General features: G+C 45.7%; 1 protein-coding gene across 4 annotated transcripts; it reads left to right on the forward strand.

The window, feature by feature from the left end:
- Window positions 1–2: 2 nt before the first annotated feature.
- Window positions 3–28,000, forward strand: LOC147272820 (uncharacterized). Of its 4 annotated transcripts, none has more exons than XM_086202145.1 (42): window positions 3–263; window positions 16,463–17,004; window positions 17,549–17,629; window positions 17,701–17,760; window positions 18,187–18,262; window positions 19,645–19,787; window positions 19,870–19,887; window positions 20,106–20,312; window positions 20,398–20,424; window positions 20,505–20,567; window positions 20,656–20,739; window positions 20,825–20,875; window positions 20,957–21,097; window positions 21,185–21,238; window positions 21,314–21,358; window positions 21,464–21,526; window positions 21,778–21,909; window positions 22,099–22,155; window positions 22,241–22,267; window positions 22,391–22,489; window positions 22,608–22,643; window positions 22,844–22,927; window positions 23,077–23,109; window positions 23,205–23,240; window positions 23,331–23,390; window positions 23,480–23,557; window positions 23,890–23,925; window positions 24,008–24,061; window positions 24,145–24,216; window positions 24,329–24,394; window positions 24,640–24,670; window positions 24,746–24,799; window positions 24,893–24,927; window positions 25,014–25,118; window positions 25,196–25,343; window positions 25,411–25,475; window positions 25,757–25,885; window positions 25,966–25,998; window positions 26,085–26,537; window positions 26,618–26,815; window positions 26,912–27,021; window positions 27,107–28,000. In XM_086202145.1, exons 1-42 carry the CDS (start codon window positions 176–178, stop codon window positions 27,318–27,320), a joined length of 4,188 nt encoding a protein of 1,395 aa, XP_086058271.1. In that variant the 5' UTR covers window positions 3–175; the 3' UTR covers window positions 27,321–28,000. The 4 variants fall into 4 exon arrangements, with proteins under 4 accessions (XP_086058271.1, XP_086058241.1, XP_086058251.1 ...); XM_086202115.1 differs by lacking the exon at window positions 3–263 and adding an exon at window positions 10,192–10,658; XM_086202125.1 differs by lacking the exons at window positions 3–263; window positions 23,077–23,109 and adding an exon at window positions 10,192–10,658.

Below are 28,000 nucleotides of genomic sequence, written 5' to 3' on the forward strand. Positions count from 1 at the left end.
TACGTCAAGGTGCACGCAGGCTCCACAGGTAGACGCGGCCGCGGAAACGGGGATTGTTTCCCTGCTGAAGCTGCTGAACTGTCCGCCGGACATGAGCCCGCTTCCCGCCTCGAGCTTCTGAACGGATTTTTTTTTTTCATTTTCCACACAAACTTTAACGAGGTTCGAGTCAAGGATGCGTGGCGCACGCGGCAGGTGGTCTCTGCAGACCTGCATCCTCCTGCTGTTGGTGGTCGGGTACGCGCGAGCTCAGCGACGCAGAGGTAAACTTGGAAAGCAGTTGTTTCAGAACCAGTTCTGTTGAGGAACTGGGTTCTAAACCTTGAGTTGGTCCTGCACGCCTGGCAGCTGCTCGCTTGGTTCTCACCTCGGAGTGTTGAATGTCCGGACTTGTAGGGAATTCAGAAACACTGACAAAGTCTTCATGAGCGTTCCACGTGTTTGGTTTCAAGTGTTCATTCATTCATCCTTGAAGTTCGACTCACCTTAGTTCTTTTCAATTTTAGAAAAGCATTTATTGTATTTTTTTTTTTTTTAGCTCCATTACTGCAGTTTTACGGCGTTTCTCCCCTAAAACTTGTGTTCCATTGTGTGTGTCTGTGCGCGCGGGTGTGCGCGCGCGTGTGCTGGTGTTTTATTACAAAAACGTTTCTTTAGGATCAGATCAGATTCAGGTGGAAGACTGCTCTGCAGGTGTGCAGGACAGTACAGGTTTACTGTGTGTGTGTGTGTGTGTGTGAGAGAGAGAGAGAGAGAGGTTAGGGATTTGCGGTTTTGCTCAGATTTTCCCTTCTTCAGGGCTCATCAGACCCTCCCATAAGAAGCACTTCATGGCCTCATTTGTGGTTACACACACACACACACACACACATGCTCCAAAGCTGGCATTCAGGCATGTGCAGACAGTATATTCCGTGAACTTCACTCAAGAATTAAAGCTTGTGTAAGAATATCAAAACCACATTTGTTTGGTCTTGTGGTTTTTCTTTATTCCTGAACCAGACGCTAGTATTTTGCATGCAGAAGAAGACGACGCACTGCAGCTCGTTGCAGCAAAGCAAGGAGAGTGTGTGTTGCATTTACTGGAAAGACTTCTGATGCGATGCAACATGTTGTTTATTATTTTGGTCATATCAGTTTGAAATTGGTGCACAATGAACAAAAGGTCTTGTATACAGTGAGTCCAGTACAAAAATGCGCTCCTAACAGTCAAGCTTACCAATAATCAGTGAATCAGGATCAGAAAGGCCACGTTGGTTGGGCCCTGGTTGCACCGACCACTGGTCCATGACAGGGGTAACAGGAATTTTGAAGGATTGGCTTCGTTTACCAGATTTTCTGAGGCACAAATTTGTTTTGACACTCTGATGGGCTTTTTTAGCCCTCAATTTAGCCTCACAGACAAGCTACACAGACAGGGAAGTTACAAACACCTATCAGGCTCTCTTTCCTGTCTTTAAGACAAAATCAAGGGCTAATAAAGTAAAGAAGTGCCTGAGAAGATTTCATGAATGAATCTTCACCGCCTTGAACCGCCTGTGGTTGTTGGATTCAACGTGAACAAACACTTTCCCCGTCAGGCGTCACAGTGCAACTTCTATTTATCTAAACCTGGTGAGTAAATCAGCACTGAATCTTTAAAGACTGTTTGCAGAAGTTTTGAAAGGTATTCTGGGAAAATAACATCTGCCTAATAAGGAAATGACTCTTGTTGCACAGTGAGCGTCAACAATTTATAGTTCAGCAGAGTGGGGGGGGGGGGGTGTGGGGGGGTATATTTAACAGAAATAAGGCCTCACTGAAAAACTGTTTACATGACGTTTGTGCCTTCACGTTTCCGTGGGTGGCCCAGTCTCCACGACACATGATGCTATATTTTACCAAAGTAAAAGACAAACGGGGCTCATAAACCCGATGCAGTGTTGGGCCGGACTCTGATCCAGGGGCGTGTTGGGGGGCTGACACAGCAGCAGGATAGGTTAAGACTGTTTATTCCTCGCGGTTCGTTTCCTGGACGCACAGCTGGTACAGAGCGTCTCAACATGAGAACAATCAGAGATGTTGCGTTTTATAGACACACATTTACATGCTAGTATTTCCAGCTGTTGACGTCCCGAGCAGACAGATTAAATTACCTCGTCTCACATCGACCACGTCAACCGACGCGTTTTTTTTTTTTTTGCTTTTCTGATTCTCTCCGAGGCACATGAATGCATCATGTCAGTAGCTGTCAGTGTATCTTAAAATAGTTCCAAAAAGATAAGTCTGCTTGTTCAGTTAAATTAATGGTTGATTCAAATAAATGTAGCGGCTGAAAAAAAATTGCTGTGAAATGTCCTGCCTCTCCCTGTTTGACACTCTGGATGTAAAATTAGTAATAAAACAAACTCAGTGTCATTGCCTGTGAGACAAAGCCGTCACAATGTTAACAGATTGGTTGCAGCAGGAGCCTCTATTTCCTGTGTTGACACTGTTTTATCAGATCTCAGAGCAGCAACCCGGCGTTTATTGACATGAAAACACAACAGATGCTCACTTCAAGACATCCTGAGATGTGATGTCAGTGCGGTTTCTTCTCGGCTGAACCTCTAATTATGATGTTGTGATGAAGATTCACTGTTTGGGTTTGGCTGGAAACACGTCTGGCTCTTTTGATTCACTGCTGATATGATCTGACATGACGTTCAAGTGTCATGGGAACTATTTCTGCTGCGTTTGAACTTTTATTGCGCTTTTGCTCTAGAGCAGCACTACGCGAAGGTGAAGCGTGAGCTGCAGGTTCCATGAGATCCCAACATCGGGACTTTTCTCCGTCATTCATATCTCGACTTCTTGATTCGTCCTCTGTGGCTGTTTATTCGTTGTAGTCTTACCGTGCTCAGCGTTCCCTCTTCAGCCATTTTGGTCATATTTTAGCTACATTTGATTTGATTTTTCTTAGTTGACGAATTAGGCTAATCTTGATTTGTGTCAACATCACGTGACTCAACCATGATTTTTCTCCTTGCAATGATCTGACATGGAGTAATCTGGGTTCTTCTTGGATGAAGCTGCCTCGATCTGTCCCACGTAATTTATCTTACATCCTGCAGATATCCTATCTAGGATTTTGTTGTTCTTCCTTGTCAACATGGGCTTTTACCTGATTATCTTATCTATTTGAAGCTGTGAAAATCTTGTTCTGTTGCAAGTGCACTTAGATTATTGACTCTTTTTCTGCGTTGTTCGTTTGAGATTAAAGCGTCTAAATTGCACATTTGGTGCAGCAGCGTGAGTGGTTCCAATGACTGGGGACAACTTGCTTTTACGGCATCAAAAGCCTCTACTGGGCAGGGAGTAAGTGGAGGTTTGGTTCATTCCCACACTTGATACTGCAAAAGTCACATGTTGATTTCCTTTACTGACTCAACAGCTGCTTGTTGCATTTCAGAACGCAGGAAAAAAATAAATGTATCCCATTAGATCTTCCACTTGGATTAATCTTTTTTAAAAATGTTATCCTATAAATGAACTAATTAAATTTTCCTCATAGTTATGTGTTTGTTGTCATTTTCAGCCCCTTTGGTCAGCATTTGTTGTGCGCAGATGATAAATAGGGCGGACACACCTGCCTCCGTATGGGGACTTTACTGGAGTAGCACCTAAAATTTGAGGGCGAGTGTTTGGGCTTCTGGGTTAATAGCATCATCCACGCTTGTCAGGCATAGAAGTTGTTTGTTGTTGTTTCTTGGTCAGTTAATCTCTGTTTTTTGGAAAAAGAAAAAAGGAAATTGCATCATAAAAACAGGCCTAAGAAAAGGAAGGTGTAAGCTCCATTCGTAGTCGTTTGCCTTCAGGATGTTTGAGCGCAGTAAGCTTGGCTTCTCCTCTTCATTTTCTTGTAGCCTGGAGGATGTTTCTCCACCGCCATTAACTCCCATTTCATCTTGAATTGCTTCTCTCCACCTCACATTGAGCCTCGTCCGACTGAGTCAAGTGAAACATCAAAGCTCTTTACAACTTAGCGCCGCCTCCCTTTAAAAGCCTCTAAAACGGTGTTTTCCACCTGCTGACAGTCGCGCAGAGGAAGTGTGGACATGGAGCTGTGAGCTCACGCTCAGGGCCGAGAGGATGTTTGGCTTTCCGTCTCTTTATGCCTCCGATCAGATCTGTCATCACCACTGGCCACTCTCAAGGTGCTTTGTGTTACTGGGGGTGTTTTGTTTTCCAGCTGCAGAGGTGGGAATAATGGTGGCCTCCACCTGCTCTGCTCTTTAAGATCCAATCAACATTCAGCCATAAATGGAGTGCTCGGTCTGGCTTCATTTGCTCTTTAATGCAAGAAGTTAAATTTCTGCTGAAAGCACAAAGGAGACGGCAGAGTACCAGACGAGACAATGTTGCCATGACCTGAACACTAAAACAACGTGGGGATAAGGTCCATTAAATGTGCGCTGGCTGAACTGCCCTTAGCCCGAGCTAGAGGTGACGTGCAGGAAATCCATTATCATCGTTTCCAATTGTAATGCTTTGCATGGCACACCTCAGCACTGAGGGAGGGGGAATCCCTTCCTCCAAGGCCGTCATAGGGCTGGGAGCCTCCATTCCTGCAGCTCCCAGGCTCATCCTCTTATTGTCAAGATGCACTTTTACTGTGCTGAGGTTGATGCTCCACATGCAGTAGGTGTTCTATTCCAGATTAGTAGCCAGGGAGGGGCTGTGAATGCATTGGTGCTACCCCAAATAAGGATAAGGAGCATGCTACCATCGTAGGAGGTGAGAGGCCCTTCACTCCTCTGCACTGCGCTTGAGAGCTGAAACCCAGGCTAGTTAGCCTAGCGCAATGAATGGTAGTGGGTGGGAAATGCTAGCGTACCTCCATCAAAAGGAATCCAGCAGACTTTCTCTGAAACATGAGTCTGTGTGTGTTCATAAAACAATTTTCAAATGAGAAAACATTCTACTTTGCTGTGTTTTGACTTTGTTACATCAGCCAACAAAACTCAATGTTTGTTTTACAGAGCGACTGCTGCTACTAATCATGGCCGACTTTGTTACAGAGACTGAAGAAGATTACTGCGGGGCACACCAACAGCCGAAACCTCTATCAGAGATATACTATCACCTACCATTCACTACCATTCATTGAGCTAAGCTAACTAGCATGGGTCTCAGGTTCCTCCTGCAGCACAGAGGAGTGAAGGGTCTTTATCTACTTGTCTGGCTCCTGGGATGATGGTCAATGTGTGTATTTTATTAAGTTGCAATGACAGGTGAAATCAAGCGTGACATTCTTCTCCTTTTTAAGACTCAAAAAATGTCCAGGAGGAATGCGGCTTGTAAGTAAACCCCAGAAAGTCTGATGTTTATGCATGTTTTACATCAAGATAACATCTGGGAATCCTTCATCTGAAAGGGAAGAATTATGATCTCCTCTGAATCTATTGCAGCTTGAATGTCAGGGTTGACGTCATTTTGGATAAAAGTTGCTCATTTTCTGATACAGTAGCGACTGTGGCATTGTGTGGTTTTATGAGTCACATTAGCGCCCTCGAGGACGTGCAAAGGAATTTAAAACTGCGAGGCCTTCCACTTTCATTCAAGCTGCAAAAATGGGCCTGTGACAGGTGAGATGACCCAAAAAAATCAGAGAAAAGAACTAAAATGAACTTAAAGATTTAATTCTCCTCTGTCAGTCATGGTTACAGGAGGCGTCGTCTTGTCTTTCTGGAACCAAACGTGCCTTTGCATTCAAAGGGAGCACACCGCCACACACCCCATTATTTCTCTCCAACAAACATCCTCATTCAGTGGGTTGGATTCCTCAGACAAGGCGTCAACTGTCTTGTCTCCGAGCGCCCCGTGTTGCTCAGTGAATCGTTCATTCAGACTCAATAACGTGAACTGTCTCACACCCTCTTGCCTGAAAATGCCCAGCTTTTGTTTGCACCAGAAGCCCACTTTGACATACCGCAGGGGATGAGGGAGGAGTGTCATGGGTGTTGGTTTCTGCAGAGCTTCTGCCAAGATGCCCTGCGGCATGGAGGGGGACTGTTTTCCCCTGCTGCACTTGGAGGAATTTGAATTATTTGCTAAGTGGAAGATGTATAGAATCAGAGAGGAGGACCACATCACACACTTCTGTGTTTCAATCCATTTATTTTTGATGGAAGTTTCAAAACGTGCGCCTTTCTTTTGAGAGCTCTCATGCAGTAAAAGTTAAAAAGCAGTGCAGGAATTCAACCAACAGGTGGCAGCATTTCTTTTCTTCTTAAATCCACATGGTCACTCTCAAGGAACCAATAGTTTCAGTGCATATGCATTTGCAAAGTGTGCAACAATTTAGTATTCAGTTCACAAACCAACAGAAGAATATCAAAACGAGCTTTTAAAATTATTTTGTATTATTATTTAGTTTGTACTTTATAGTTTGTAGCAGCTCTGACTCCCCAGGTTGTGTTGCTGCCATCTGCAGGTACATTCCTCCATAAACTCTTGCTACAAGGCTGGACGTGCATGATTAATTTAGCCCATGGATCCATGATGATGATGGATAAATAGTCTTTTAGCCATTACAAGCTTGTAAGACGGTAGTGAGCTCTGCTAAATGACCTATGATTGAGCCTGAGTTTGGTTATCTGAGGAGTTTTTTCCTTCTAAGGAGGAGGCACAGGTTTAATGGCAGACACCGATTAGTTGCTTGTACATCTTTGCTGCACAGGGACAATAAACTCTGTCGTCTTATCTTCAGTCCATGAGGAATCGGAGTGAATCAGAACATCTTAGGAAAGATCTAGGTCCTCGAAGCAGAAGTCACATCCCCACCGGAGTTTCATGTGCAGCTGCAGTGGACGGAATGCCAGTGGAATCTATGTTCTGCGGCTGCTTGTATGTGTGAGTGTGCAGGACAAATCAAATGGGAGTCATTGAAACGCGATGCTGTTGTGCGTTTACTGACCTGCTTGTGGTCCAAACAGCTGACAGCTGACAGTGATGGAGAGTGTTGCAAACACAGAGGGAGGCAACATGGATGTCATATTTGGAGGCCCATGAGCCAAGTGTCTGAAGCAAGGCTCACCTTGATTTGAGTTGATCAGAGTAGAGTGGGGAAGTTAAGGAGTGAAATGTCTGGCTTGTGTCCTCATCTGAGTTCTCCCCCTCATTGCCGTGGAGAAAAAGCAATCAAATTCAGGATCAACTTCAGCGAAAAAGAAAACAAATTGCACAGGAAGTCTGGCACTCCCCACCTCCCCAAAAATGTGGTGTCTGTAATTGGTTTGGTAATTACTGCACGACTGAGAGATATGAGCTTTGGCTTGTTGAACATTCCTTCCTAGTGTTGTCAGAACTGGAATAATGTTAATTTTCACTGTAAAAGTGACAAGTGGCTCCAGAGGTTATAGTCATTTAGCTCAATCATCATTTTAGCTCAGTAGTTTTCAGAAATCATGTTCTGCAAACATTCATCAAGAAAATGAAGATCGAAGTGACAAAGATTAGATCATGAAAGGTATTTTGAAAGTAAATCCATGTTTGTGTGGCCAATGGTGAACTTGGGTCTTTGTATTAATAGATTTTTCAGAATATTAAAATTTGATATATTTGAATTGGTGGCGGCGGCACGGTGGAGCAGTGGTCATCACTGTGGAGTCTGGGTGGAGTCTGCATGTTCTCCCTGTTCCTGCGTGGGTTTTCTCTGGTACTCCAGCTTCCTCCACAGTCCAAAGACATCAAGAGGGACCAGGTTAATCCAGACTCTAAATTGACCGTAGGTGTGGCTGGGAGAGCCAATGGTTGTCTGTCTCTATGTGTTGGCCCTGCCATGGACTGGTGACCTGTCCAGGGGGAAGGCTGCTGGGATAGGCTCCACCCCCACCACCCTGAACAGGAGTAGAGGGAGAAAATGGATGGATGGATGGGTGGATGATTTGGTGGCAGTATAATATATATGAGAACAAACATAACAAGGTGACAAGCCTGAGCTGCTGCTACATGGAAGAGTTCAGAGGAGAGATAATTAGTAGTTATGGACTGTAATCCCTAGGCCTCTGAATGTAGGCGCAACTCGAGAAATCGAGAGGCAACCTGATGTGTGGCGTTGGGAGGGTGCAGCAGCTCACGCTAAAGAAGTTATCATTTCCTTTTTTTCTTCCAATAGAAGTGGAAACCTCAACCTGTTGTTCTCCTATGCTGCGCCTGCTGGTTTGCGGTATGAGAAATGAAGCGCAAGTTTGTTTCGATCAGCTACAGATTGTACTTTAAATCAGCAACAGCCAAATCTGAAAGAAGACAGCGCCCTCTGCTGGACTTAGGTAGTAGGGCAGTATCAATGTCGTCATCGACACACTGCCTTATATTGCTTTTATCTGAGGACATTATGCGCTGAATCCAGATGCTCCTGCAGCTCATCCATCTCTAATACACGGCAGAAACTCTTCTAGGAGTCTTGATCCAGTGTCTACAAACTTCACGGGCTACTTGACTTTTCGAACCAAGATGTCCCAGATAACGGGAACCTAATCAGCTGAACTCTGCACTCAGAGTAAGGCGGTTGAAAGTATCTGTCTTGATAACTGCTACAGCTCCTCACAGCTGGCTTTCACACAGCAACAAATAATCTGCCTCCCTCCTCACCCTGCTCTGGTCAGCATCCAGGAGAAGGCATTAAAGGCTGACAGCAGTGGCAGCACTGCACAAAGTATCAAGATGTGGCAGTTTCCAAAGCTCCAAATGTCATGCAGCGTGGGCGTGGGAGGTCCGAGGGCTGGAATGTCTAACAGCTGGATGTCCTAGCTTGGCAGATGAGGCGGCTCTCTGGTTGATGGGGGCAATCGGGGCCGTGTGGAGGAGGAGGCAGCGGTGGACTTGGACCAGGGTTGGTGGGGGGATCCCTCCTTCCCTTATCGCCCCTCTGTGAGAACCTGGAAGTGGTACTTTTTTCTTTTTCTTTTTTTTGCAACATGGCAACAGAGAGGGTCTCTGGAGAGCGGAGCTTAACGCATCGATCCAATCAGATACGCCCTCCCCTGCTGCTGCTGCTGCTGCTGCTGCAGTCGCGCCACTCTCTCAGCTGCTGTCTTTCATTCATCCCCCATAGAACTGGCGCTCACGCCAGCTTAACCAGTTCAACTTTTGGAAACCTCAATAAATGTCAGAAAAGATTTTCTCCAAAGCCCCCTTTTCCCTTTGCTGTTTTAAAACTACTTTATTATCTGTGTAGGTTTCTTTCTGTCTTCATTATTCCAGAACTTGTGAGCCCTTTTTATGTGAAAGTCAGGGGTTTTCCTAAATTACTCATTCAAGTGATAAATCTTTAACTTATAAAGGGTCTTGGATGTAGTTTTGGGTGCTGTCATGGTATTAGGTGTGACTGCTCAGAATGCTGTGCAGGACTATTAAAGACGACACCTGGTTTGGTCTCCCCTTTGTCTGGGAAAACCCTAAAATGAGAGAGGAAGCGCTGTGCTCTTCATGGATGGTGATATTCTGATATTAACCCTATCAAGGTGATGCTGTAAGTCAGTTTACATCCGTTAAACTGCTTGATGTCGCTGGTCCAGCTTTCAGCAAGAGTTACAAACTCACCTCTAAACTCATTCTATTGCATTATAAGCAAGAAACACTTGTAATGTACCAACGTGGCTGTTGAACTGTAGCTGGACTTGATTGTGTGGCATGTAAACTGAAATAATCTTAGAATGTTCTTTAAGAAACTCATGTAAATACCTTCATCAAAATATTGTCTTAGTTAGAATAAGGTCTTCAGCGGGATTATCCATGTAAACGCAGCTTTAAATGTCATATACACCACAATCTGAAGAAATATAAAAGTTTTATGTATCAGAGACTTAAAGAATGTCATAATGTCTTATTTATCATATTCTGACTGAGCAACAGGACAAACATCATGAAGAAAAAGCAAAACATTTTATAAGCCTGTCTGGGATTCAGGTGCTGGTCATAACCCAGTTTTATGCATGTTTAGAAAGTATGACTCTGCTGTCTGTGCTGAATGTGTGTGCCACTGTGGAGGAAGTCTAAAAGGAGCTACTCATCAGTTTATAAAGAGGAGGAGTTCTTCGTGGGGCAACTCCATCATCATTAGAGAAAGCCGGCCTCCAAAAGCGGGTCTCCCCCTTTCCATGTTAAGTGTTTTTTTTCATCCGCGAGGTTGCAGCAAGCATGCTCTAGGAGCTCCAGAGGGAAGGACTCCGAGGTTTTATGTCTCTGCTTACATTCAGTGGACGCTCAGTGGCCCTTGAACAGCTTTAACTGTTGAGCGGCTGGCTAGCAGGTGGACGGACAGTGAGCGCACTGAGGAGTGCTGCGCCCTCCAAGACCTTTGGGGGACTGGTGAAGGGGCAACATGTTGAGGGTCCAGACGTGGTTCCTCCTGCTTTGCTGCACTGGCAGCTTGGAGGCATGGTTGTGGTTTTCTGATCCAAAAACCACTACAGAAGCCCCAACGGTGGCAACAGCAACAGCAACAGGTGCCTCCACAACAACTGGAGGCACAAAGAAGCCGGAGGGAGCAGAGAGTTTGGATGAGGAAGGGAGACCAACCATCGTGGCCAATGTGAGCACTACGTTGGTGGAGGAATGGAATGTGACCATGGTCAACGTGACTCATAACGGATCCCTGACAGAGATGGTGGAGGTCGCTAACCCTAACATGACGGGTAATACAGAGGGGGTCAGGGGGGTGCGGGTGGAAGAGGGGGCTGGGAATTGGGAAGAGGAGGATGCTCGGGATCTTGGGTCAGATCTAGAATCAGGGACAAGTGGGACTTTGCCACCTGTCACTGATTCTGTCACTGATGTTTTAAATGTCAGTGGGACTAATTTGGATCCCTTGCTAACCCCTCTAGCTAATCACATCAATGCTTCTCATCCACCTTGTCTTCCCGTGCCCTCTGATTGGCCCATTTGCTCAGGCAAACAGCCAAAGTTTTTAATGTTGCCCAACTTCTTCAATCATACATCTGTGGAGGAAGTAGGGGCAACCCTACAGGAGTGGGTGTGGCTGACCAAGGCGGAGTGTCACCACAGCGTAGAGTGGTTCCTGTGCCTCCTGCTGGTGCCGAGGTGCCCTCAGCCCACCGCCGGCACCGTCGCATCCCTGCACCTGCCCTGTCGCAGCTTCTGCCATGTGCTGCAAGACAGCTGCTGGGTGTCCTTGGATAATGGGCGGCTACCAGTGGAGTGTCACTTCCTGCCTGAAAAAGCACAGGGGCCCGGGGGTCCTGCATGTGTGTCAGTTAGTAACTGGAAAGGTAACCCTGGCGGGTTAGAATGTATCATGTGGTGATACATTTTGAATCCGAAGTCACGTTGCTGTAAGACGTTTAGTTATACCAAGCTGCATGAGCTGTGTTGCATTTGCCCGGCGCATTGAGCGCTTGATGCATGTGTAGTCATTTTAAACGAGTTGCTCCTACTAGGCAGCTTTTGGTACGTTCTCAACAGCTGCAGCAGAATTAACATCTGTTTTCCTTGTTCTCAAAGATACTGTTTTGCAGTCGCTGATTGATTTAATTAGCAACACATAGAAGCAGACATGACGCTCTCAGATGAATTCCTTCACTCAAGCTAAATTCAAGTCTCGGCAGGTTGATGTCTCAAAGCGTACTGACATCAGCAGAAACTAGAAGTTGCCCGGCAGGAGTAAAAATAAGCTCATCCTTTGCTTTGGTTGTAAATAACATAAGAAAGCTGCAATTAATGGCTTACAACCTTCTGTCCTGTAAATGCTGTTCAGTTGTTGCTACATGAAGCGCAGCTTTAGCATGCTCCTGGCCTGACATCACGTTGCTCTCCCTGTCTGCATGCCACATTCATGAAGTGCACCTGCAAAAGCTCCAGCAACATTTACAGGTTCTTTGAAATGAGTAATTGCTGATCCGACTCCCCAGGATAGATTATCAAAGGAGAGAAACTCCAATAACTTTCGTAAATGGAAGGAAGAATCTTTAAAAATACAAAGATTTGGAAGCCCTTTAACACAAATACAGGAAATGCATGATGTACACTATTCTGAAGCTGTACATGCCCTCGAGAGGAAGTACACTCAAGGCCATTGTCCAGCCTTTTAGTGCCATCATAAATTTAAAAGTATGGAATTTTCACCGCAGGAGATTTGTTGCTGTGACTCATCAGACACGTTGATTTTCCTCACAGGAGTATTAAATGTAAATGTACTGGTATTGAGTGGCAGATTAATTCCACATGTGCTACTTTTACGGAGAGTTTGGATATATAAACTACATTTAAAATGATAGGAATGCATTGATAATGCCTGAGTTAGTATGAAGAGGATGCTGGGAACTTCACTCTCCATGTGGGTTCTTAGAATGCAGCGCCCTGAGTGATTAGACAGGTTTTATTGGGCGTGCATTGACTTTCACGACATGCAGAAGAAAGAGGGGTCTTGAAAGCTAATGGTTGCATACCAAACTTTGATCAAAGGTTATTTTAGTCTCTGCCTTGATTAGTTTCTGTGAATTCTGCACTTTTATTGTGGTTCAATGAGGAAATCTCCCACATGCAGCATCTGTCTGTCACATCCTTCTCCTGCATGCCACCCACGCACGTCTGTCTTGGGTTATCATCTCACCATTTCTCATCAGCTGTGGTGGAATTCCGTTTGGATTTAGAGGTTTTAGCATCCAGAGTCACAGCAAAGGAAACAATTGGGCTGTCTGTGACGGGGAGGGGTGGTAGTAATTGGCATTTACGATTGCGCTTGTGGGTGGGAAACGGCCTGCTATGAAGAAAAAGAGTGACGATTGTGTCCTTGATTTTGGAGAGAGGGCAACAACAATGGAGTCTTGTGATTGGGATGAGACGGGGCGGCTTGAGATCCCTGCCAAAGATCAGAGGTCATGGGCCACCCTCCAAAGCTGCTCTTGAGTGGTGGTAATAAGTGCCTGGCAGAGAATTAGGAAACTAGAGATTATTATGCAAGTCGGGAATTACCCGAGTTGAACAAAACCATGCATGAGGTCTGTTTGATTGATTGAATTACATTGTGGGCCATTTATAACAATTATAATCATTAGCAAGTGGTTTAGATTAACCCAAAATTAAATCGCCTTCTTTTAGAGACATTTGAAGGACAAACAGTGCAGTATCCTGGCTTGACTGTGTACATCTGCAGCCAATGTTCATGCACCATGGATGACTCTGCAGACTTCTCGCCAGCACGCCTCTCTGATCAAATATGTGCGTGCCCGTTTTATGCCAAATGCAGCTGACTCTAATGAACACATTTCTCCAATAACATGGTTTTCTGCAGATTCTTAAACAAATGTCATCTTGTAATGGATTTCATTTCGGAGATGGCTCCTCTTACTCCCCGAGGGAAGACTCGTGACGCTCCTGAGACTTCCATGATCTCCAGATCGACATTTCAGCATGTTTTAACTGGCATGTTGTATCAGTGCGGAGGGCTTGTGGGACCGCTGTTGTCTGTGAGCTTCATCCTTCTTTAGTCCCTCATGGTCCACTTTCCCATGGACATCTGACACCCATTTCCTTCCTCTGCCTACATCTGTCCATCTGTCTGTCTGAGCTGGCAGGGTTTTTTGTTTTTTTCAGGCAGTAGAACAGGCATTGAATTTCTCCTGACAACACAGACGTGGTACCTCGGTAATCTCCTGTAACAGAATATATTGGGGTCATGTATGTTCTCTCATAAATGGGTCCTGTTAGCGTGAAGGAAAAGGGAGGCGGTGTAGAGACAAACAGAGCAGGACGCCATGAGCAGAAATCTGGGTTATTGTAATTGTTTCAGGAGCAAAGTTCCCACGTTTGTGAGCTGTGCCAGCTTCCGACAAGAGAAACGGCTTGATTGCAGACTTGAAATTGGATTTAATGCTCCAGAGTTCTGTCGATAAATGTGTTCTTTCATCACTTTAGTAAGTCATTTATTTTTTTTGTTTCAAGTGACTATAATGGCTGGGATGTGGAAGAAACATGAAGTGGCCTTCATCTCTTGTCAGCATTGTTGGGGATGTGATTGTCTGGTTGAAATAAATGTGACCCGCCCAGTGTGAACGTACATGTGGCAGGTTCTGGCCTATTGAAAGTGTAACATGAGTTGACACAATGGAGCTAGACGTCCACCTGGCGCCCACATTGTTCAAATAGTAACTTGTGTGTCAGTCCATGCGTGGGCTGGTGTTCAATGAGGCACGATCAGGTATTGTTGGTCCTTGTTGCTGTATTTTCCTTTTATTTAAACACAGGAAAACTCAGCAGCACCAACATGGAAAAGATGACAACTACAAGTATATGACACTATGAAAGGTTGATAAGGTGTTGTGTTGCATTGTGGACTGAGACCTCTGCTGGCTTTTGCCTTTGGCTAACTTGGTGACAAGTACTACAAGTTACTTGGTTAACATGACACCATGTTCCTCGATGTGGTTTCAGTGCCTGGCGCTCTTACTGGGAGCTTTTTCCATCTTGCTTTGCCCCCACATTATACGTCATCTAACAAGCAATATAAACAATACACCGTTCGCTTTAGACCATATATGGATTATACCCGACCTCATGAGGATCCCGACCCCACAGTTGACCACATGTCCCACGCCTGCTTTGTATTTAACTTCACAGGCAAAAAAAAAAACCTAAACCGGAGCCTGAAGTGGAGACAGCAATAAAATGGAAAAAGTGCGTAATTTTGGCACACTGGTCTTGTAACCACACTGTTGCTCAATATTTGGCAGACATGAGGGCCTCAACTGTTACTGGTCTGTTTAGTGGGTGCGCTGTGTGAACTGGAAAACTTCCAGATGTGAATGAACTTGAGAAAATCATTTCCCTGCCCCTCAAAGGATTTTTGAAACAAGTTATTTATCATTCAAAGTACACAATTTTGACACACCTGACATGTGCAACAGCTGCAGGAGCTGTGTCACTGTCAGATTAACCAGTAGCAGGTGGAGTCAGTGGGAAGTTGACCACCCAATTGGGTAAATCCCACAGGATACAGGCTAATCTGTGGCCCCTCTGTAGCACAATTTAATACTCAGTCGCAACACTGAGAGGAGATGGTGTGTGAAAACGTGTTCATGATCTGCAGGAGCACATGTGCTCGCAGTTCAGGTGATTCTGAGCTGGAGCTTGTCGGTCTTCCGCGAGGTGCTCGGCCCAGCATTTGTGCAACAAGGAGTGATGCTTTTCATCTTGCTGAGTTATGATTTCCTCGGCTCCCTTTAGTTATATTTGATACTTTGACGTCATTTAGAAACCTTGGGAAAACCCCGCAACTGTTGCCCTCTGTGACTCCTCAATGCACAGATTGTTCTTGGTGATGACAAGCTTCCCTCAGGAGAGCAGCAAGTGGAAGTGTCTGCCAGACCAGAAGTGTTGTCCCCTGAGATGCCAATTTATGAGAACGTAAACTGTTGGTCCTTAGGCTGCTGCTCCATTTCCCTTCATCCTATGGGAACTAAAATGTCAGCAGTTTTGTAAATTAATATTGCCCGCACCTCCAGTCCCACACTCCAGCTGAGTTGGTTTAATTTAAAGGGTCATTCACCCAAATCAGAAAAACATATTTTCTGTCTAGATCCTTGCCCACAGTTTCGAAGATGCATTTCTAAGATTCTCATCCCTATAAATCATAAAAAAATGATATAACATTTTAAAAATGAACGTCCGTGCCATTATTGTGAAAATGCATATTGTCACAACCTCTGAGCCATTTTCATGATATCAACAAGGTATTTTCGCCTATTTTGCCTGCAGCTCTGATCAATATTCACTGAATTTTCTGAGCCAGTCACGACTTATCTGACAGAATCTGTTCCAAGTAAATTGTTGAATTTTTTTGGTGAATTTTCAAATGTGACGTGTAAATGATTTGAATAGATTTGGTTTGGAGCACATGATTGATTAAAGGACCATCAGGGAGTTGAGCTGCTGGCTGTGATTAATGTTGCTATTATTATTTTCAAAGAAAGCAGTGCCTGAAGCCCTCCAGTGGGTTTGGGTTCGGGGCGTTAAGATCAGTGGTCTGCTGTGTGACCTGCAGGGTCATTGAGGTTTAGTGTTTGTTGTTCCAGAGGAACTTGTCATGGTTGGGTTGGCTGACTCAGTGACTCAGTCCTCAGCTGCAGCTCTGCAAATATGTGGCACCTTCACAAGTTGTAACTTGTATTATTCTGTGCTGAAGCCTTTAAAAATGCTCTGATTTAAAAAGAAATGAACTGTTAGTTGGCTCGTGTGTCTCGTGTACTGTTGAACGCTTTCTGGAGAGTTCGTCATGTAAATGTTGGTCATTTCTGTCCTGGAGTGCTCGTGCTGCCCTACGTGCACCCTGTAAGTTCTGTGTTTGCCTTGTAAAGATGCATTTTACACACAGCGTTGGGCTTTTTGTGGGAAATCAAGTAAACGAAGGCTCATTTGCTGAAATAACTAGTTTCTCAAGTGATTTCTCAGTGATGAGCTGATTTCTAAACTTCTGTCTCTACAGAAGAAAGTGGTGTGACTTTACTGCAGCTAATCGGAGACCCACCGCCAGATGACATCTCCCAGGTGTACGGGCCGAACGGCGAGCCAGCTTATGTCTTCTCCTCCTCGGCTGTGTCAGGCCAGCCAGCTCTGGCCCACATTCCGAACCCATTCTTCCGTCACTTCTCCTTGCTCTTCCACGTCAAACCCACCAGTCGTGCAGCCGCCGTCCTCTTCTCCATCACAGACGGAACCCAGAAACTCATGTACATCAGCGTCAAGCTCAGCGCGGTGCAGTCCGGCCGCCAGAGGGTGCAGTTCTTCTACACGGAGCCCGACGCAGAGGCATCATATGAGGCAGCCAGCTTTGATGTGCCAAGCATGATGGACAAGTGGACCCGCTTCTCATTGTCTGTCTTTGAGGAACAGGTGACATTCTACCAAGGTTGCGACTCTGAGCCACAGGTGGTGAAGTTTGAGCGCTCGCCAGACCCCATGGATCTGGATGCGGGGGCCGGGATCTTTGTGGGTCAGGCCGGGGGAGCAGACAATGACAAATTCCAGGTAAGGCTTAGACGTAGGATTATCTTTAGCTCTATATGGACATCAACTTACTCACATTTGGAAGCCTATAAAACTCCAGGGTTCCAGCACAGGAAATGCTCAAGTGCTGAAGAGATGTTTGCTCATCGTCTTTCAGAAATGACTCCCTTTCCAAATGTCACCCATGGGGCACGCCAGAATAACACAGTGTGTGCTGAAAGAGCAGGTGTGTGTGTTTGCACATGGACGTCTGACCTCGAGGTCGGTTGAGGCCAAATATTTCCATGTTGCCCTTCTGCAGATTTGTGTTGGGGTGTCTGGCCCTTACAAATCTATATCATGACCTCTCTCACCTTTGACCTCCGACCTTTAGCTCACAGAAGGTGGAGCAATGTAAGGGATTAGTTAAAATCAGTATTTCTGACGTTTCTTTATCCTCAAAATCTTTCAAGTAAAGCATTCTCAAATGTAGCAGGTGGTTCCTGAGAGGGAAGCTCTCCCTGTTGTCAAGGAAACTGGTTCAATGTCATTAGAGTGAAAGAAAATTCACTTTGTGTGTTTTCAGGGTGCGATTGCTGAGCTGAAACTGGTGGGAAACCCTCGTGCAGCCGAGCGTTTGTGCGATGACGACGACGACTCAGATGCTGTGAGTATTTGTCCATCTGTCTGCCACAGTCGATCCCCGATGGCTGACCGTCTAACCTCTTTGTCTCTAAGGCCTCTGGCGATTTTGGCAGCGGTGAAAGCGACAGAAGAGTAACGAGTCACGTCGTGAAGGTCTGTGGGATCTCTAGCTTTGTTTCTGCACATCTGGCAAAATATTTGAATGTCAAAATGCCCAATAGGAACCTTTACAGCTCCGGAAGTACATGGGAGGATTCAGACTTGTGTTGGCAGGCAGCAGACAAAAGTTTAGATGAGGGTTCTCAAAGTAGGGTTGAAGGACCTCTTGGTTTCCTTGAGTGTCTTGCAGAGGGTTCCTCAGCAAAGTCATGAAATGACAACAAAGGAACTCTGAAACCAACTCAGGGGCCCAGATCCTGATATTTAGGGGAGCCCCTCACGTATAACAAGGTGGTAATGACCTCTAACAACAAAATGTTTAGTTTTGCCATTGAAGCCCATTTTTGTGATTTTAAAAACAAGGACAAGTGATGCTTTTCATTGTTTTAGTAAACCGTAGTCTTCATATTGTCTCACCAGACTACACCTGCATCCCTCAGGCCAGTGCCTGAACCCCCGCTAATTTCATCAAAAGGCGGAAGACTCAAAGAAACAGGTAACATTCTGAAAGAGTGCATCTGCCAAGACGCTCATTACAGTAAATGCGGCATGGAAAAGTCTTGTGTTAATCGCACAGCAGCCAGAGACACGTCTCAGAGCATCACTGGGGTCTTGAAATATGCACCCAAGTCTGCCTGTCTGGACCTGAAGTTGTTTGGCTGCAGGCTTTCATCAGGATGACATGGTTTGCAACTCTTTAGCTCCCTCTGGGGGAGAGTCAGGGCAGTAGAAGGATGTTGATCATGGCTTCAAAAAACAGATAGATTCACTTATGGTTCTGACATCTGTCTTTTTAGATCTAAAGAAATGTGAAACGTTGTGACAGGCACTTATGATACTTGCAGCCTCGTATTGCTGCCGACAGTTAACAGCTGAAGTTGTGTTATTGTTGATTTTGAGACTTGTGTGTGTGGTGGTGGGGCAGTGTTGTCACTTCCCCCGGTGACCATGTCCAAGTGTCATTGAGCAAGATACTGAGCCCCTAATTGCTCCTGATGGCCCTGCGAGGGACTGGCGACCCGTCCAGGGTGAACCCTGCCTCTCACCCAATGTCAGCAGGGATAGACTCCAGCCTTGGATGGGGCGTAGTAGCGTGGGATTGGCTTTGTCTTTTTCCGTTGGCATGTGTCGCTGGTTAAAATGAGTGGCTCTGCTGTTCCTCTGTCTCTCCTGGGGGACAGAAGAAACTCACTTGACCAAGCCTTGGGTTCTCTGCGTGTAGCAGCTGGTGTGTGGGTTTGATTCTCTTGAATGTTGTCTGGGGAGTTAAGAGCTCAGAATGCTGAGGCGCAGTTCGAGTGCCCAGAGGGTCCTGCTTTCTTACCCAGTCATGATAATGGTCATGCGTTTAAGCCTATTACCCACCAGACAATGTAATATTCCAGAGCCAGGAACAGAACATGGTGCACCAGCTGAGTCATTTACAAGAAGTTCAAGTTAAGAAGGTTAAAGTAGGGGTAACTTTGTGTTATGCAGTGGCGCCCTCTATTGAAATGACTGCTCCACTGCAGCAGGTCCACAATATGGTGAAACAACTTTGAATGTAAATTAATGTCAAAACTTCTTCTCTGTTGGAAAAAAAAATAATTCCGGGCAAGATTCCAGATATGAAGTCAGGGATTTGCCAGGTCAGATACCTACTTTTGATGCTTCATAATGTTATGATTCAAATTTTAGTAATTAGAATAACAATAATAATCAGATATACATACCACAGATGTGGTGGATTTGAAGAGACATGTTTCAGCAACTCAGTATGAATGATTTCCCACCACATTCTGCTTAGAATGCGCACACGTGTCTCATTTACACACTTGTATTTGTTTCTGATCTCCTGTCCTGTTCTACGAAGCCAACGTGCAAACTTGTCACCCTCAGGTTCCAGTAGCAGCAAAGGTGAGAAAGGTGATCAAGGGGAGAAAGGATCCAAGGGGGACAGAGGCCTTGCAGGGCCCAAGGGAGAACCTGGTTCAGGTTCTGGCGTTGGTTCTTCCTCAGGGGGTGGAGAGCGAGGAGAGAAGGTAGAAAATCGAACCGTGTTTCTGCTTTCAAATGACCGTGCATCAAGATTCAGAATCTCTTCTTTTCCGTTTTGTTTTTCAGGGACAAAAGGGGGAGAAGGTATGTTAACTAGAATTTTTTTTTTTCCTTATTTGGTGGGAAAAAAATGGCAAAAAATCCCTTAACATATCTAACTCTAATCCACAAAAATGGCATTTAAACGCATGGTTTATGGTCACAGTTTAAGGCAGCCATATTGGACTATTGATCTTCACACCATCTTGAATATCTCTCATGGTTTATGCGGTTTATGGCACTGTCCCCCTCTTCCTCACCAGGGTAGTTCAGGCTTTGGATACGCTGGTAACAAAGGAGAACCTGGGCCTCGGGGGCCTCCCGGGCCCCCTGGTGCTCCTGGACCTGCAGCTGAGGTGGTCAGACTTGGGGATGGCTCTGTTGTGCAGCAGGTGTCTGGACCTCCTGGACCCCCAGGTACACCAGGGTCAAATGGACCTGCCGGACCCCCAGGAGCTGATGGCGAACCTGTGAGTTGAGGATTTTAAACAAATGACACGTTCCATAAATGTTGTTTATTTCTTTTACATCTCTTTTTATGGGATTATGTTTCAGGGGGATCCAGGAGAGGATGGGAAAGCTGTACGTTTCTTTAATTTTTACTGAACACATGAAGCATAATCAGTGCTGGACAGGCTGCATAATTTTGCCCCTCTTCCCAGGGTCCAGCTGGACCACGAGGTTTCCCAGGAAATCCAGGAACATCTGGTTCTAAAGGCCAAAAGGTTTCTAGAGAGATTAATCTCTATAAATCAGATACAGCATTAAGCTGTTACTTCTACACATTACCATGTGACCTCTGAAACCTTCCAGGGTGAGAGCGGTGAAGGCTTACCAGGACCCAGAGGCCCCCCTGGTCCACCAGGACCTCCTGCACATGGAACTGGTGACCGCCCGGTTTGTCCACTTATCTAATTGTCTTTCCGATATGTTGCACATTCTTGGATTTGTGGCTGTATCTTGATCATGTCTACTCCCGTAGACATTCGTGGACATGGAGGGCTCAGGATTCTCAGACCTGGAGAAACTAGGGGTTTGTTGTCATTATAAATATCATACAAGAATCAGTTGTGATCTGGTCTGTTTCTATACAGTGTGATCATCTGGTTTGCAGGGTATGCGTGGCCTTCAAGGACCCCCTGGCCCTCCAGGCCCTCCCGGACCCCCTGGTACCTCTGTGGCACTGGGACCTAATGGTCCAGTTGCCTTCGGACCTCCTGGACCACCTGGACAGGATGGAGCTCCTGGTTTACCAGTGAGTGGTTTGTTCTGATGGGACATTTTGAAGACAGTTAAAAGAATATTATAAGTGATTATTATATTATCCTGTTTGTTGTTTCAGGGGCCTCCTGGTCCCCCTGGTAGACCCGGTACACCTGGTCTCAGAGGGGAGAAGGTGAGAGAGCCTGTGTTTTCTTATTTTTTTGGAGATTTGAAAATGTCTCATGTTGTCTGAACGTTTCCTCTCTAGGGCGACTCGGGGGATCTTGGTCTTCCAGGACCAGTCGGGGAAAAGGTTAGTTAGGATTTCTGTTTGCTCCTTGAAGCAACATTGAATCATGACATATCGGTGGTGGGTGCATCCAAATAGATTCTCTGCTCCATCTCTGCTTTTCTCTAGCAAGACGCACAAGACTCCAACTTTTTCACCGGCTTGTTCTCTTACTTTACTCCGTCCTCTACGGTGTGTATGGGTTGTGGGTACCGGGGCCCCCATGGTGGTTTCCTGTCCTCCCTCTAAGCACTATTTAGAAATATTCTCTAAACATCATGCTTAACAAACCATAATTTCCTTATCTAGCAATCTTAAGCAAACATTTAAAAAGAACCTTTCCTAATATGACTTTGTAAGCATGTATTTCCTGCTCATTCCTGCCTCCATGTTCTCCTGTTACTGTGAATACAATTCTCCAACTACCTGCTTTCTTATACCAGGGGTCTCATGGTGACCCGGGACAAGCTGGCACACCAGGACAGACTGGGCTGGCAGGGCTTCCAGGTCCAATGGGACCGGTCGGACCTCCAGGGCCCCCTGGGCCACCAGGGCCACCGTACCGCGTCGGCTTTGTGAGTGGGGATTTACAGGCACTCACATGCCAATCTATTGAGAAAAGGAACATTTAAATTAATTAGGGTTGTTAAAATTTTTTTTTTTTTTAAAGTTCCTAGGAATTTAACAAAAAGCAAGACAACATTACCTAATTAGTTTATGGTTAAAAGATGCCTGATGAGGATCCTCTTCTACTTGACTTGCAGGATGGCTTTGATGGGGCCAGTGGTGTACCTGGAGTAACAGGCCCTCCAGGACCTCAGGTATCCCATCAGCTGCATGGGACATTCCTGTGCTGCCTTCACAGCGGCTCCGTCGTTTTATGCTTTATCATGTTCTTTCTTTCAGGGACCACCAGGTATTGCAGGCCTTCCAGTAAGTTCAAGTGATGTGTTGTTTGAAACAAGTCGTCAGTGTTCATTTGAATGAGCTAAAACTAAATCCAATCAGCCTTTCATTGTCTACCCATCTTAAAAGTGGCTTTCATCTGACTTGTAGGGCAGACCAGGTTTGCCTGGTATCCATGGAGACAAAGGAGCAGAAGGACCTAGAGGGCCAAATGGGATTCCAGGCCTGGATGGATTTCCTGGACAGCCGGTAGGAAGGCGGAAGTAGAGGATTATTTCCTTGTCTTCACTTTATGATATGAAATTACTATGTTACTAAGTGCAGCGACGACTTCTTTTGATGGCATTAATATCTTTTTTATTTTTAGGGTCAAAAGGGAGACGGAGGAGAGAAAGGAGAAAGTGTAAGTAACTATATTTTATATGGCAAAATATCTCTCCACCCAAGGCAGATATCTGTGAGGGGGCCGTCCATATAGGTGTCACATGAGTGTCACATGATGTTTGTGTTCATGTTGTTTAGACGGTCACTCAGGATTCAGAATGAATGTGAGATTTTATTGTGATAAAAGTAAATGTATCCACTTTTTGGTTGATTTTTCAGGGTGTGCCAGGGCGCGATGGTGGGCCACCTGGACCACCAGGACCTCCCGGACCTCCTGGACAGGTCATCTACCAGCCAGGCGACGTGAGTCAGACATTGATATCAGAATATATAATTAACCCTCACGTTGACGGCCTGCCTCTCCATTACTAAATCTCTCTTTGAGTTACTGATATCCACTAACGGTCACTGCTTGCTTGTTCACCTCACTGACTAACTTTGTCTCGCTGTAGTATAACGACGTATTTTGGAGCGAAGAGGGGCAGGTGAGTGGGCACACCCTCTGGTCTGAAGATGTGTGCACTCAACATTTAGTTGTTTGTGTGTTTTTTTTCAAGCGCTACCTTTCTCTCTTCACTAGGATGGAGCAGGTGTTCCAGGTCGAGCAGGATTTCCGGTGGGTATAGTCGCCATCATGCTTCAGTTCAGGAGAATCCAGTCTGAGGAAAAGGAAGGATGTCACTGTGTTTTGTTTGGATCCATGCAGGGACCCATGGGACAGAAGGGAGACAAGGGGGACAGGGGCCCTGAGGGATATGCGCCTAAGGTGTGATGATCCACTTCCTAATGAGGAACCAGAAAAACTCTGACAAGCAACAGTAGTTTTGTTTCAATCCCATTTTGTGTTACGCTCAGGGTCAGAAAGGAGAACCTGGCATCATCATGGGACCTGACGGACGACCCCAGTACCTGGGTGGCCTGGCGGGGAAGACGGTAAAGACCTCACTGCTTAATATGAAGAACTTATTTCTCTATGTGGCCACTGTGGGGCTCCTTACAATATGGAAGGATAGACCAGAAAACCAAACATTCATCTTAAACAATACAACAATCTGGACCTCCTCGAGTCTATCAGTTTCTCTAAAAGTGACCGATGAAACGTTCAAATAACTGGCTTTGGCTATCGTATTATCACTGGACATCATCAGTCATGAAATAAAACCAAAAACAAAATTAAAGCACTTGATTAATTAACTTAAATACATCCTAAATGTTCATGTTTGCATTATTGTGTGAAGCAGCAGTTTGTCACTCTGTGTTGACAGGGCGATCCTGGACCCCCTGGCCCTGTTGGACCTCCAGTACGTATCATACACTGTATCTGAATGGGGTTGGGGGTGGGGGCCTCATTTTTATTCAGACACCAGCACTGTTTCCCTCCAGGGCTCATACGGTTCTCCAGGACAGAAAGGTGAAATTGGGTTTCCAGGTAGACCAGTAAGTAGATATTTGGTTGTTTTACATCCATTACAGGTTTCACACAAGTGTCCATGTGCCTTTTTAACTGTGGTTGTTTGTAGGGTCGACCAGGGCTGAACGGGGTCAGAGGGGAGAAGGGGGATTCTGGAGGCGGATCTGGTTATGGTTACCCTGTGAGTACCACAGTCTGTGTTTGTGTCATTTTCTTCTATAAAAAAAACATTCCAATGATTTGTAGTATTTTCTGCTGATCCGAATAATTTGTCAATATTTGCTGTGTTTCAGGGTCCTCCAGGTCCACCGGGGCCTCCTGGACCTCCTGGATCTCCTGTTTCCATTGATGGCGTCAGAGTGAGTTGAGACATTTTACGTATTCATGTTGCTGTTAAATGTGCTGCAGTTATTAATGCTTCTGACTCCCTTTCAATTAAATTAAAGACAAACTGTACTGAAAGTTGTAATATTTGGATTGTGACTGACAAAAAAAAAATCATTTCATTGGGATTTTTATTAATAGACAGTGAAATAAAGTAAATCGACTCATTTACTTTCCTCACGAATAACATTTCTTTCTTGTGTATATGAACTACTCTCAGGGGTATGAGGACTATGCCAGGTACTACCCAGGTGAGTTGTACTCTTGCCTTGCGGTAAATAAAGGTAAACTATCTCTGTATGTCATCGCGGTTCTTGTTTTTTCAGCTGCTAAAGGAGAGAAAGGTGATCGCGGGACACCAGGGATACCCGGCGTTCCAGGTCGCAGCTCCCTCTCACCTCAGTTTAAGCTGTAGATGAATTATTTGTTTGTTTTCAGAATGTAAAATTCTAGAATGTTTTTTCCTTCCCCAGGTGTCGGCTCAAGCTTTGATATCTATGCGTTTAAGGTAAGCCTTGTCGTGACGTGACTTACACCATTTTAATCATTACTGAAGACGTGTTTTTTTTGACTGTCTACAATGTTTGTGTCCAGAATGAGCTGAGAGGGGAAACGGGCTCAAAAGGAGAGAAAGGAGAACCAGGTGGAGGATACTATGACCCCCGATATGGAGGCACCACAGGAGTCCAAGGACCTCCAGTAAGCTCACACTCTTACAAATACTTGTTTTCATCTTTATCTCTCAGCTCACTCTAAGTCTACCTCTGTCTCATCAGGGCCCTAAAGGCGACTCCATTGTTGGCCCCCCAGGCCCTCAGGGGCCACCTGGTTTACCAGGAAGAGGGTATGATGGGCAACCTGGGCCACCAGGCCCACCTGGACCTCCAGGACCCTCCCTTCCTGGGGCTTACAGAGGCACACAGAGTAAGTCCTATTTAATAAATGACAAATATACAAGATAATTCATCTTACTGTCTCCTTTGAATGACAGCTATCAGTATTCCTGGACCACCGGGGCCACCTGGCACACCTGGACTACCTGGACACTCCTCAGGGGTGAGAGAACATTATTTCCTCTAACAATGTGTCTTGATACTTAATGACACCACACGTAAGATAATGCTGGCCTGAAGGGCAAAAGTCTGCTTAGACTGATAATCAATATGACTGCAAATAAATGATTAATACCAGATGACGGATACTCAAACTTTTCCAAGAGCCTTGCTGTCAGGGCGAAGTATTCCCAGAAGACCTGTGTCCAGGCATGAACTCTTTATGACAAACTACAGATATGAACCATTGTAGATGGTTGTGTGTGTGTGTGTGTGTGTGTGTAGGTGACGGTGTTGCGGTCCTATGACGTCATGGCAGCAACCGCCAGACGACAACCCGAGGGGGCCCTAGTCTACGTCCTAGAGCAAACTGATCTGTACTTGCGAGTCCGAGATGGAGTTCGCCAAGTCCAGGTGAGGCATCTGTCCTATAACTGAGGGTAATCCAGCAGGAGGGACACCAGTGTGTACTCATGCCTGCTTTACTTTTCCAGCTTGGGAGCTACATCGCTTTGCCCAGTGAGGATGTGAGTAGACATTCAGGTCCCCTTTGTCTTTTCTTAAAAATACACTTGAAATACAAGGCACGTTTTCATATTCACATAATTTGCAGGGTAATGAAGTTGCAGCAGTGGAGCCCCCGCCAGTGGTCCCCTATCCAGACCACCACTCCCACTCCCACTCCCACTCCCACACCCACACCCACACTCACGATTCCCACAGGCATCCTGAAAATCCGGTCTACCCCACTCCGAGCCATTCCACACAACCAGACTCGCACCGTTCAGTTGACCCGTACCCATCAAACCCTGATCCCAGGTACCATCCTGATCCCCGATACCAGCCGGATCCCCGATATCAGCCGGATCCACGCTACCCACCACCCACTGATCCCAGGTTTCCCAGCTACACAGAGCGCTTGAACTATCCAGATGGTAGATATCCAAGTCACTCATCCCAGGAACGCCAAACGTACCCAGACAGTCGGTACCCAGTCACCCCTCAGCGAAGACCACCTCCACCTGTGCCCCAGACTCCAGTGCACCATCACACCTCAGGGCCAGGGGTAAGAAATCATCACAACAGAAGCTCCACCCACTCTTACTCTAGATGTTCATTTTGCTGAGCATGTTGATTTCGCTGCAGCTCCACCTGATCGCCCTGAATAGCCCTCAGACTGGCGCCATGCGGGGGATCCGGGGGGCAGACTTCCTGTGCTTCACTCAGGCTCAAGCCATCGGGATGAAAGGAACGTTCCGTGCCTTCTTGTCCGCGAAGCTCCAGGATCTCCACAGTATTGTTCGCAAGACTGACAGGGATCGGTTGCCAATCGTCAACCTGAAGGTTGTCAAATAAAGAAAAAGTCTCTTGTTTTCTCACCCTAAGAAGCAATGAAGCAGGATGATAAATGTGCTCTGACCTCACTGTGTCATCTGTCAGGACGAGGTTCTGTTTGACAGCTGGGACGCCATCTTCAACGACGGCAGAATGAAGCACAACGTGCCGATCTACTCCTTTGATGGCAAAGATGTTCTCAGCGACAGCACATGGTGAGTCCAAAAATAAACTCTCCCACACTACAAAGACTCCCAGAATTCATTGTTTCATCCCCTTCTTTCTGTTTTCTCCTCCCAGGCCAGAGAAGATGATGTGGCATGGGTCAACCAGTGCTGGGCAGGGATACGTCGACAACTACTGCGAGACGTGGCGTGTGGACGACCACACACTGACTGGCATGGCGTCTTCGCTGCAGAGCGGCAGTTTGCTACAGCAGAGCTCCAGCAGCTGCTCCAGCACCTACGTGGTGCTGTGCATCGAGAACAGCTACGTCGGCCACGCCAAAAGATAGACATGCAATCACTCACTCACACACATGCACACACACACACTGGACAAAAAAAATCCCAAAGCAGTGCTTATATCCTCATTGTTGCCAAATACACACACACACACACACACACACAGACACACGTTTTATCTGTCTATGCACCGTATGTGGTGCCGTGTAAATAAATGTTTTTGTAATGAATAATCCAATTATGTTTGTTAGCCCTCCTATATGGTGCTATACTGAAAACACTGTTATTGTATATGTTTTCATCTTGTATACTGATTTTAACTATATTAGCACTTGAGTAACAGTTTGCTACCGTCTCACATGGGAAGATATTTTCCACACACAAAAAAATGCAATAACAAAGGGATATTTATTTTTTATGAACTTTTTTTTTCAGCCATGCCGTGTGATGTGAAAGCTTTCACTAACTCCTAAATGTAACCAGCAAAATGTGCGAACAGTTTGTGCACACAACTGACATGAATGTACAGATGTCCTGACATCTGTATTGTGAACCATAAATGCACTGCAGTTTTCTTACTGGCATCTCCAGTGGGGGGAATTTTAAGTGTCATTCGAGATGTTTGTCTTAGCAGATCTGTACCACATGCAGTAATTACTCCCACAGACTGTAACCTGTCTCTTTTGTTTGTTGTGTGAGCAACATTCTGAAATGCTGCAATATTAAACCT

Source organism: Aulostomus chinensis, chromosome 1 (genome assembly GCF_037954235.1).
Source record: "Aulostomus chinensis isolate RoL2024-O1b breed Wild chromosome 1, RoL_Achi_v1.0, whole genome shotgun sequence".
NCBI lineage: Eukaryota > Metazoa > Chordata > Actinopteri > Syngnathiformes > Aulostomidae > Aulostomus > Aulostomus chinensis.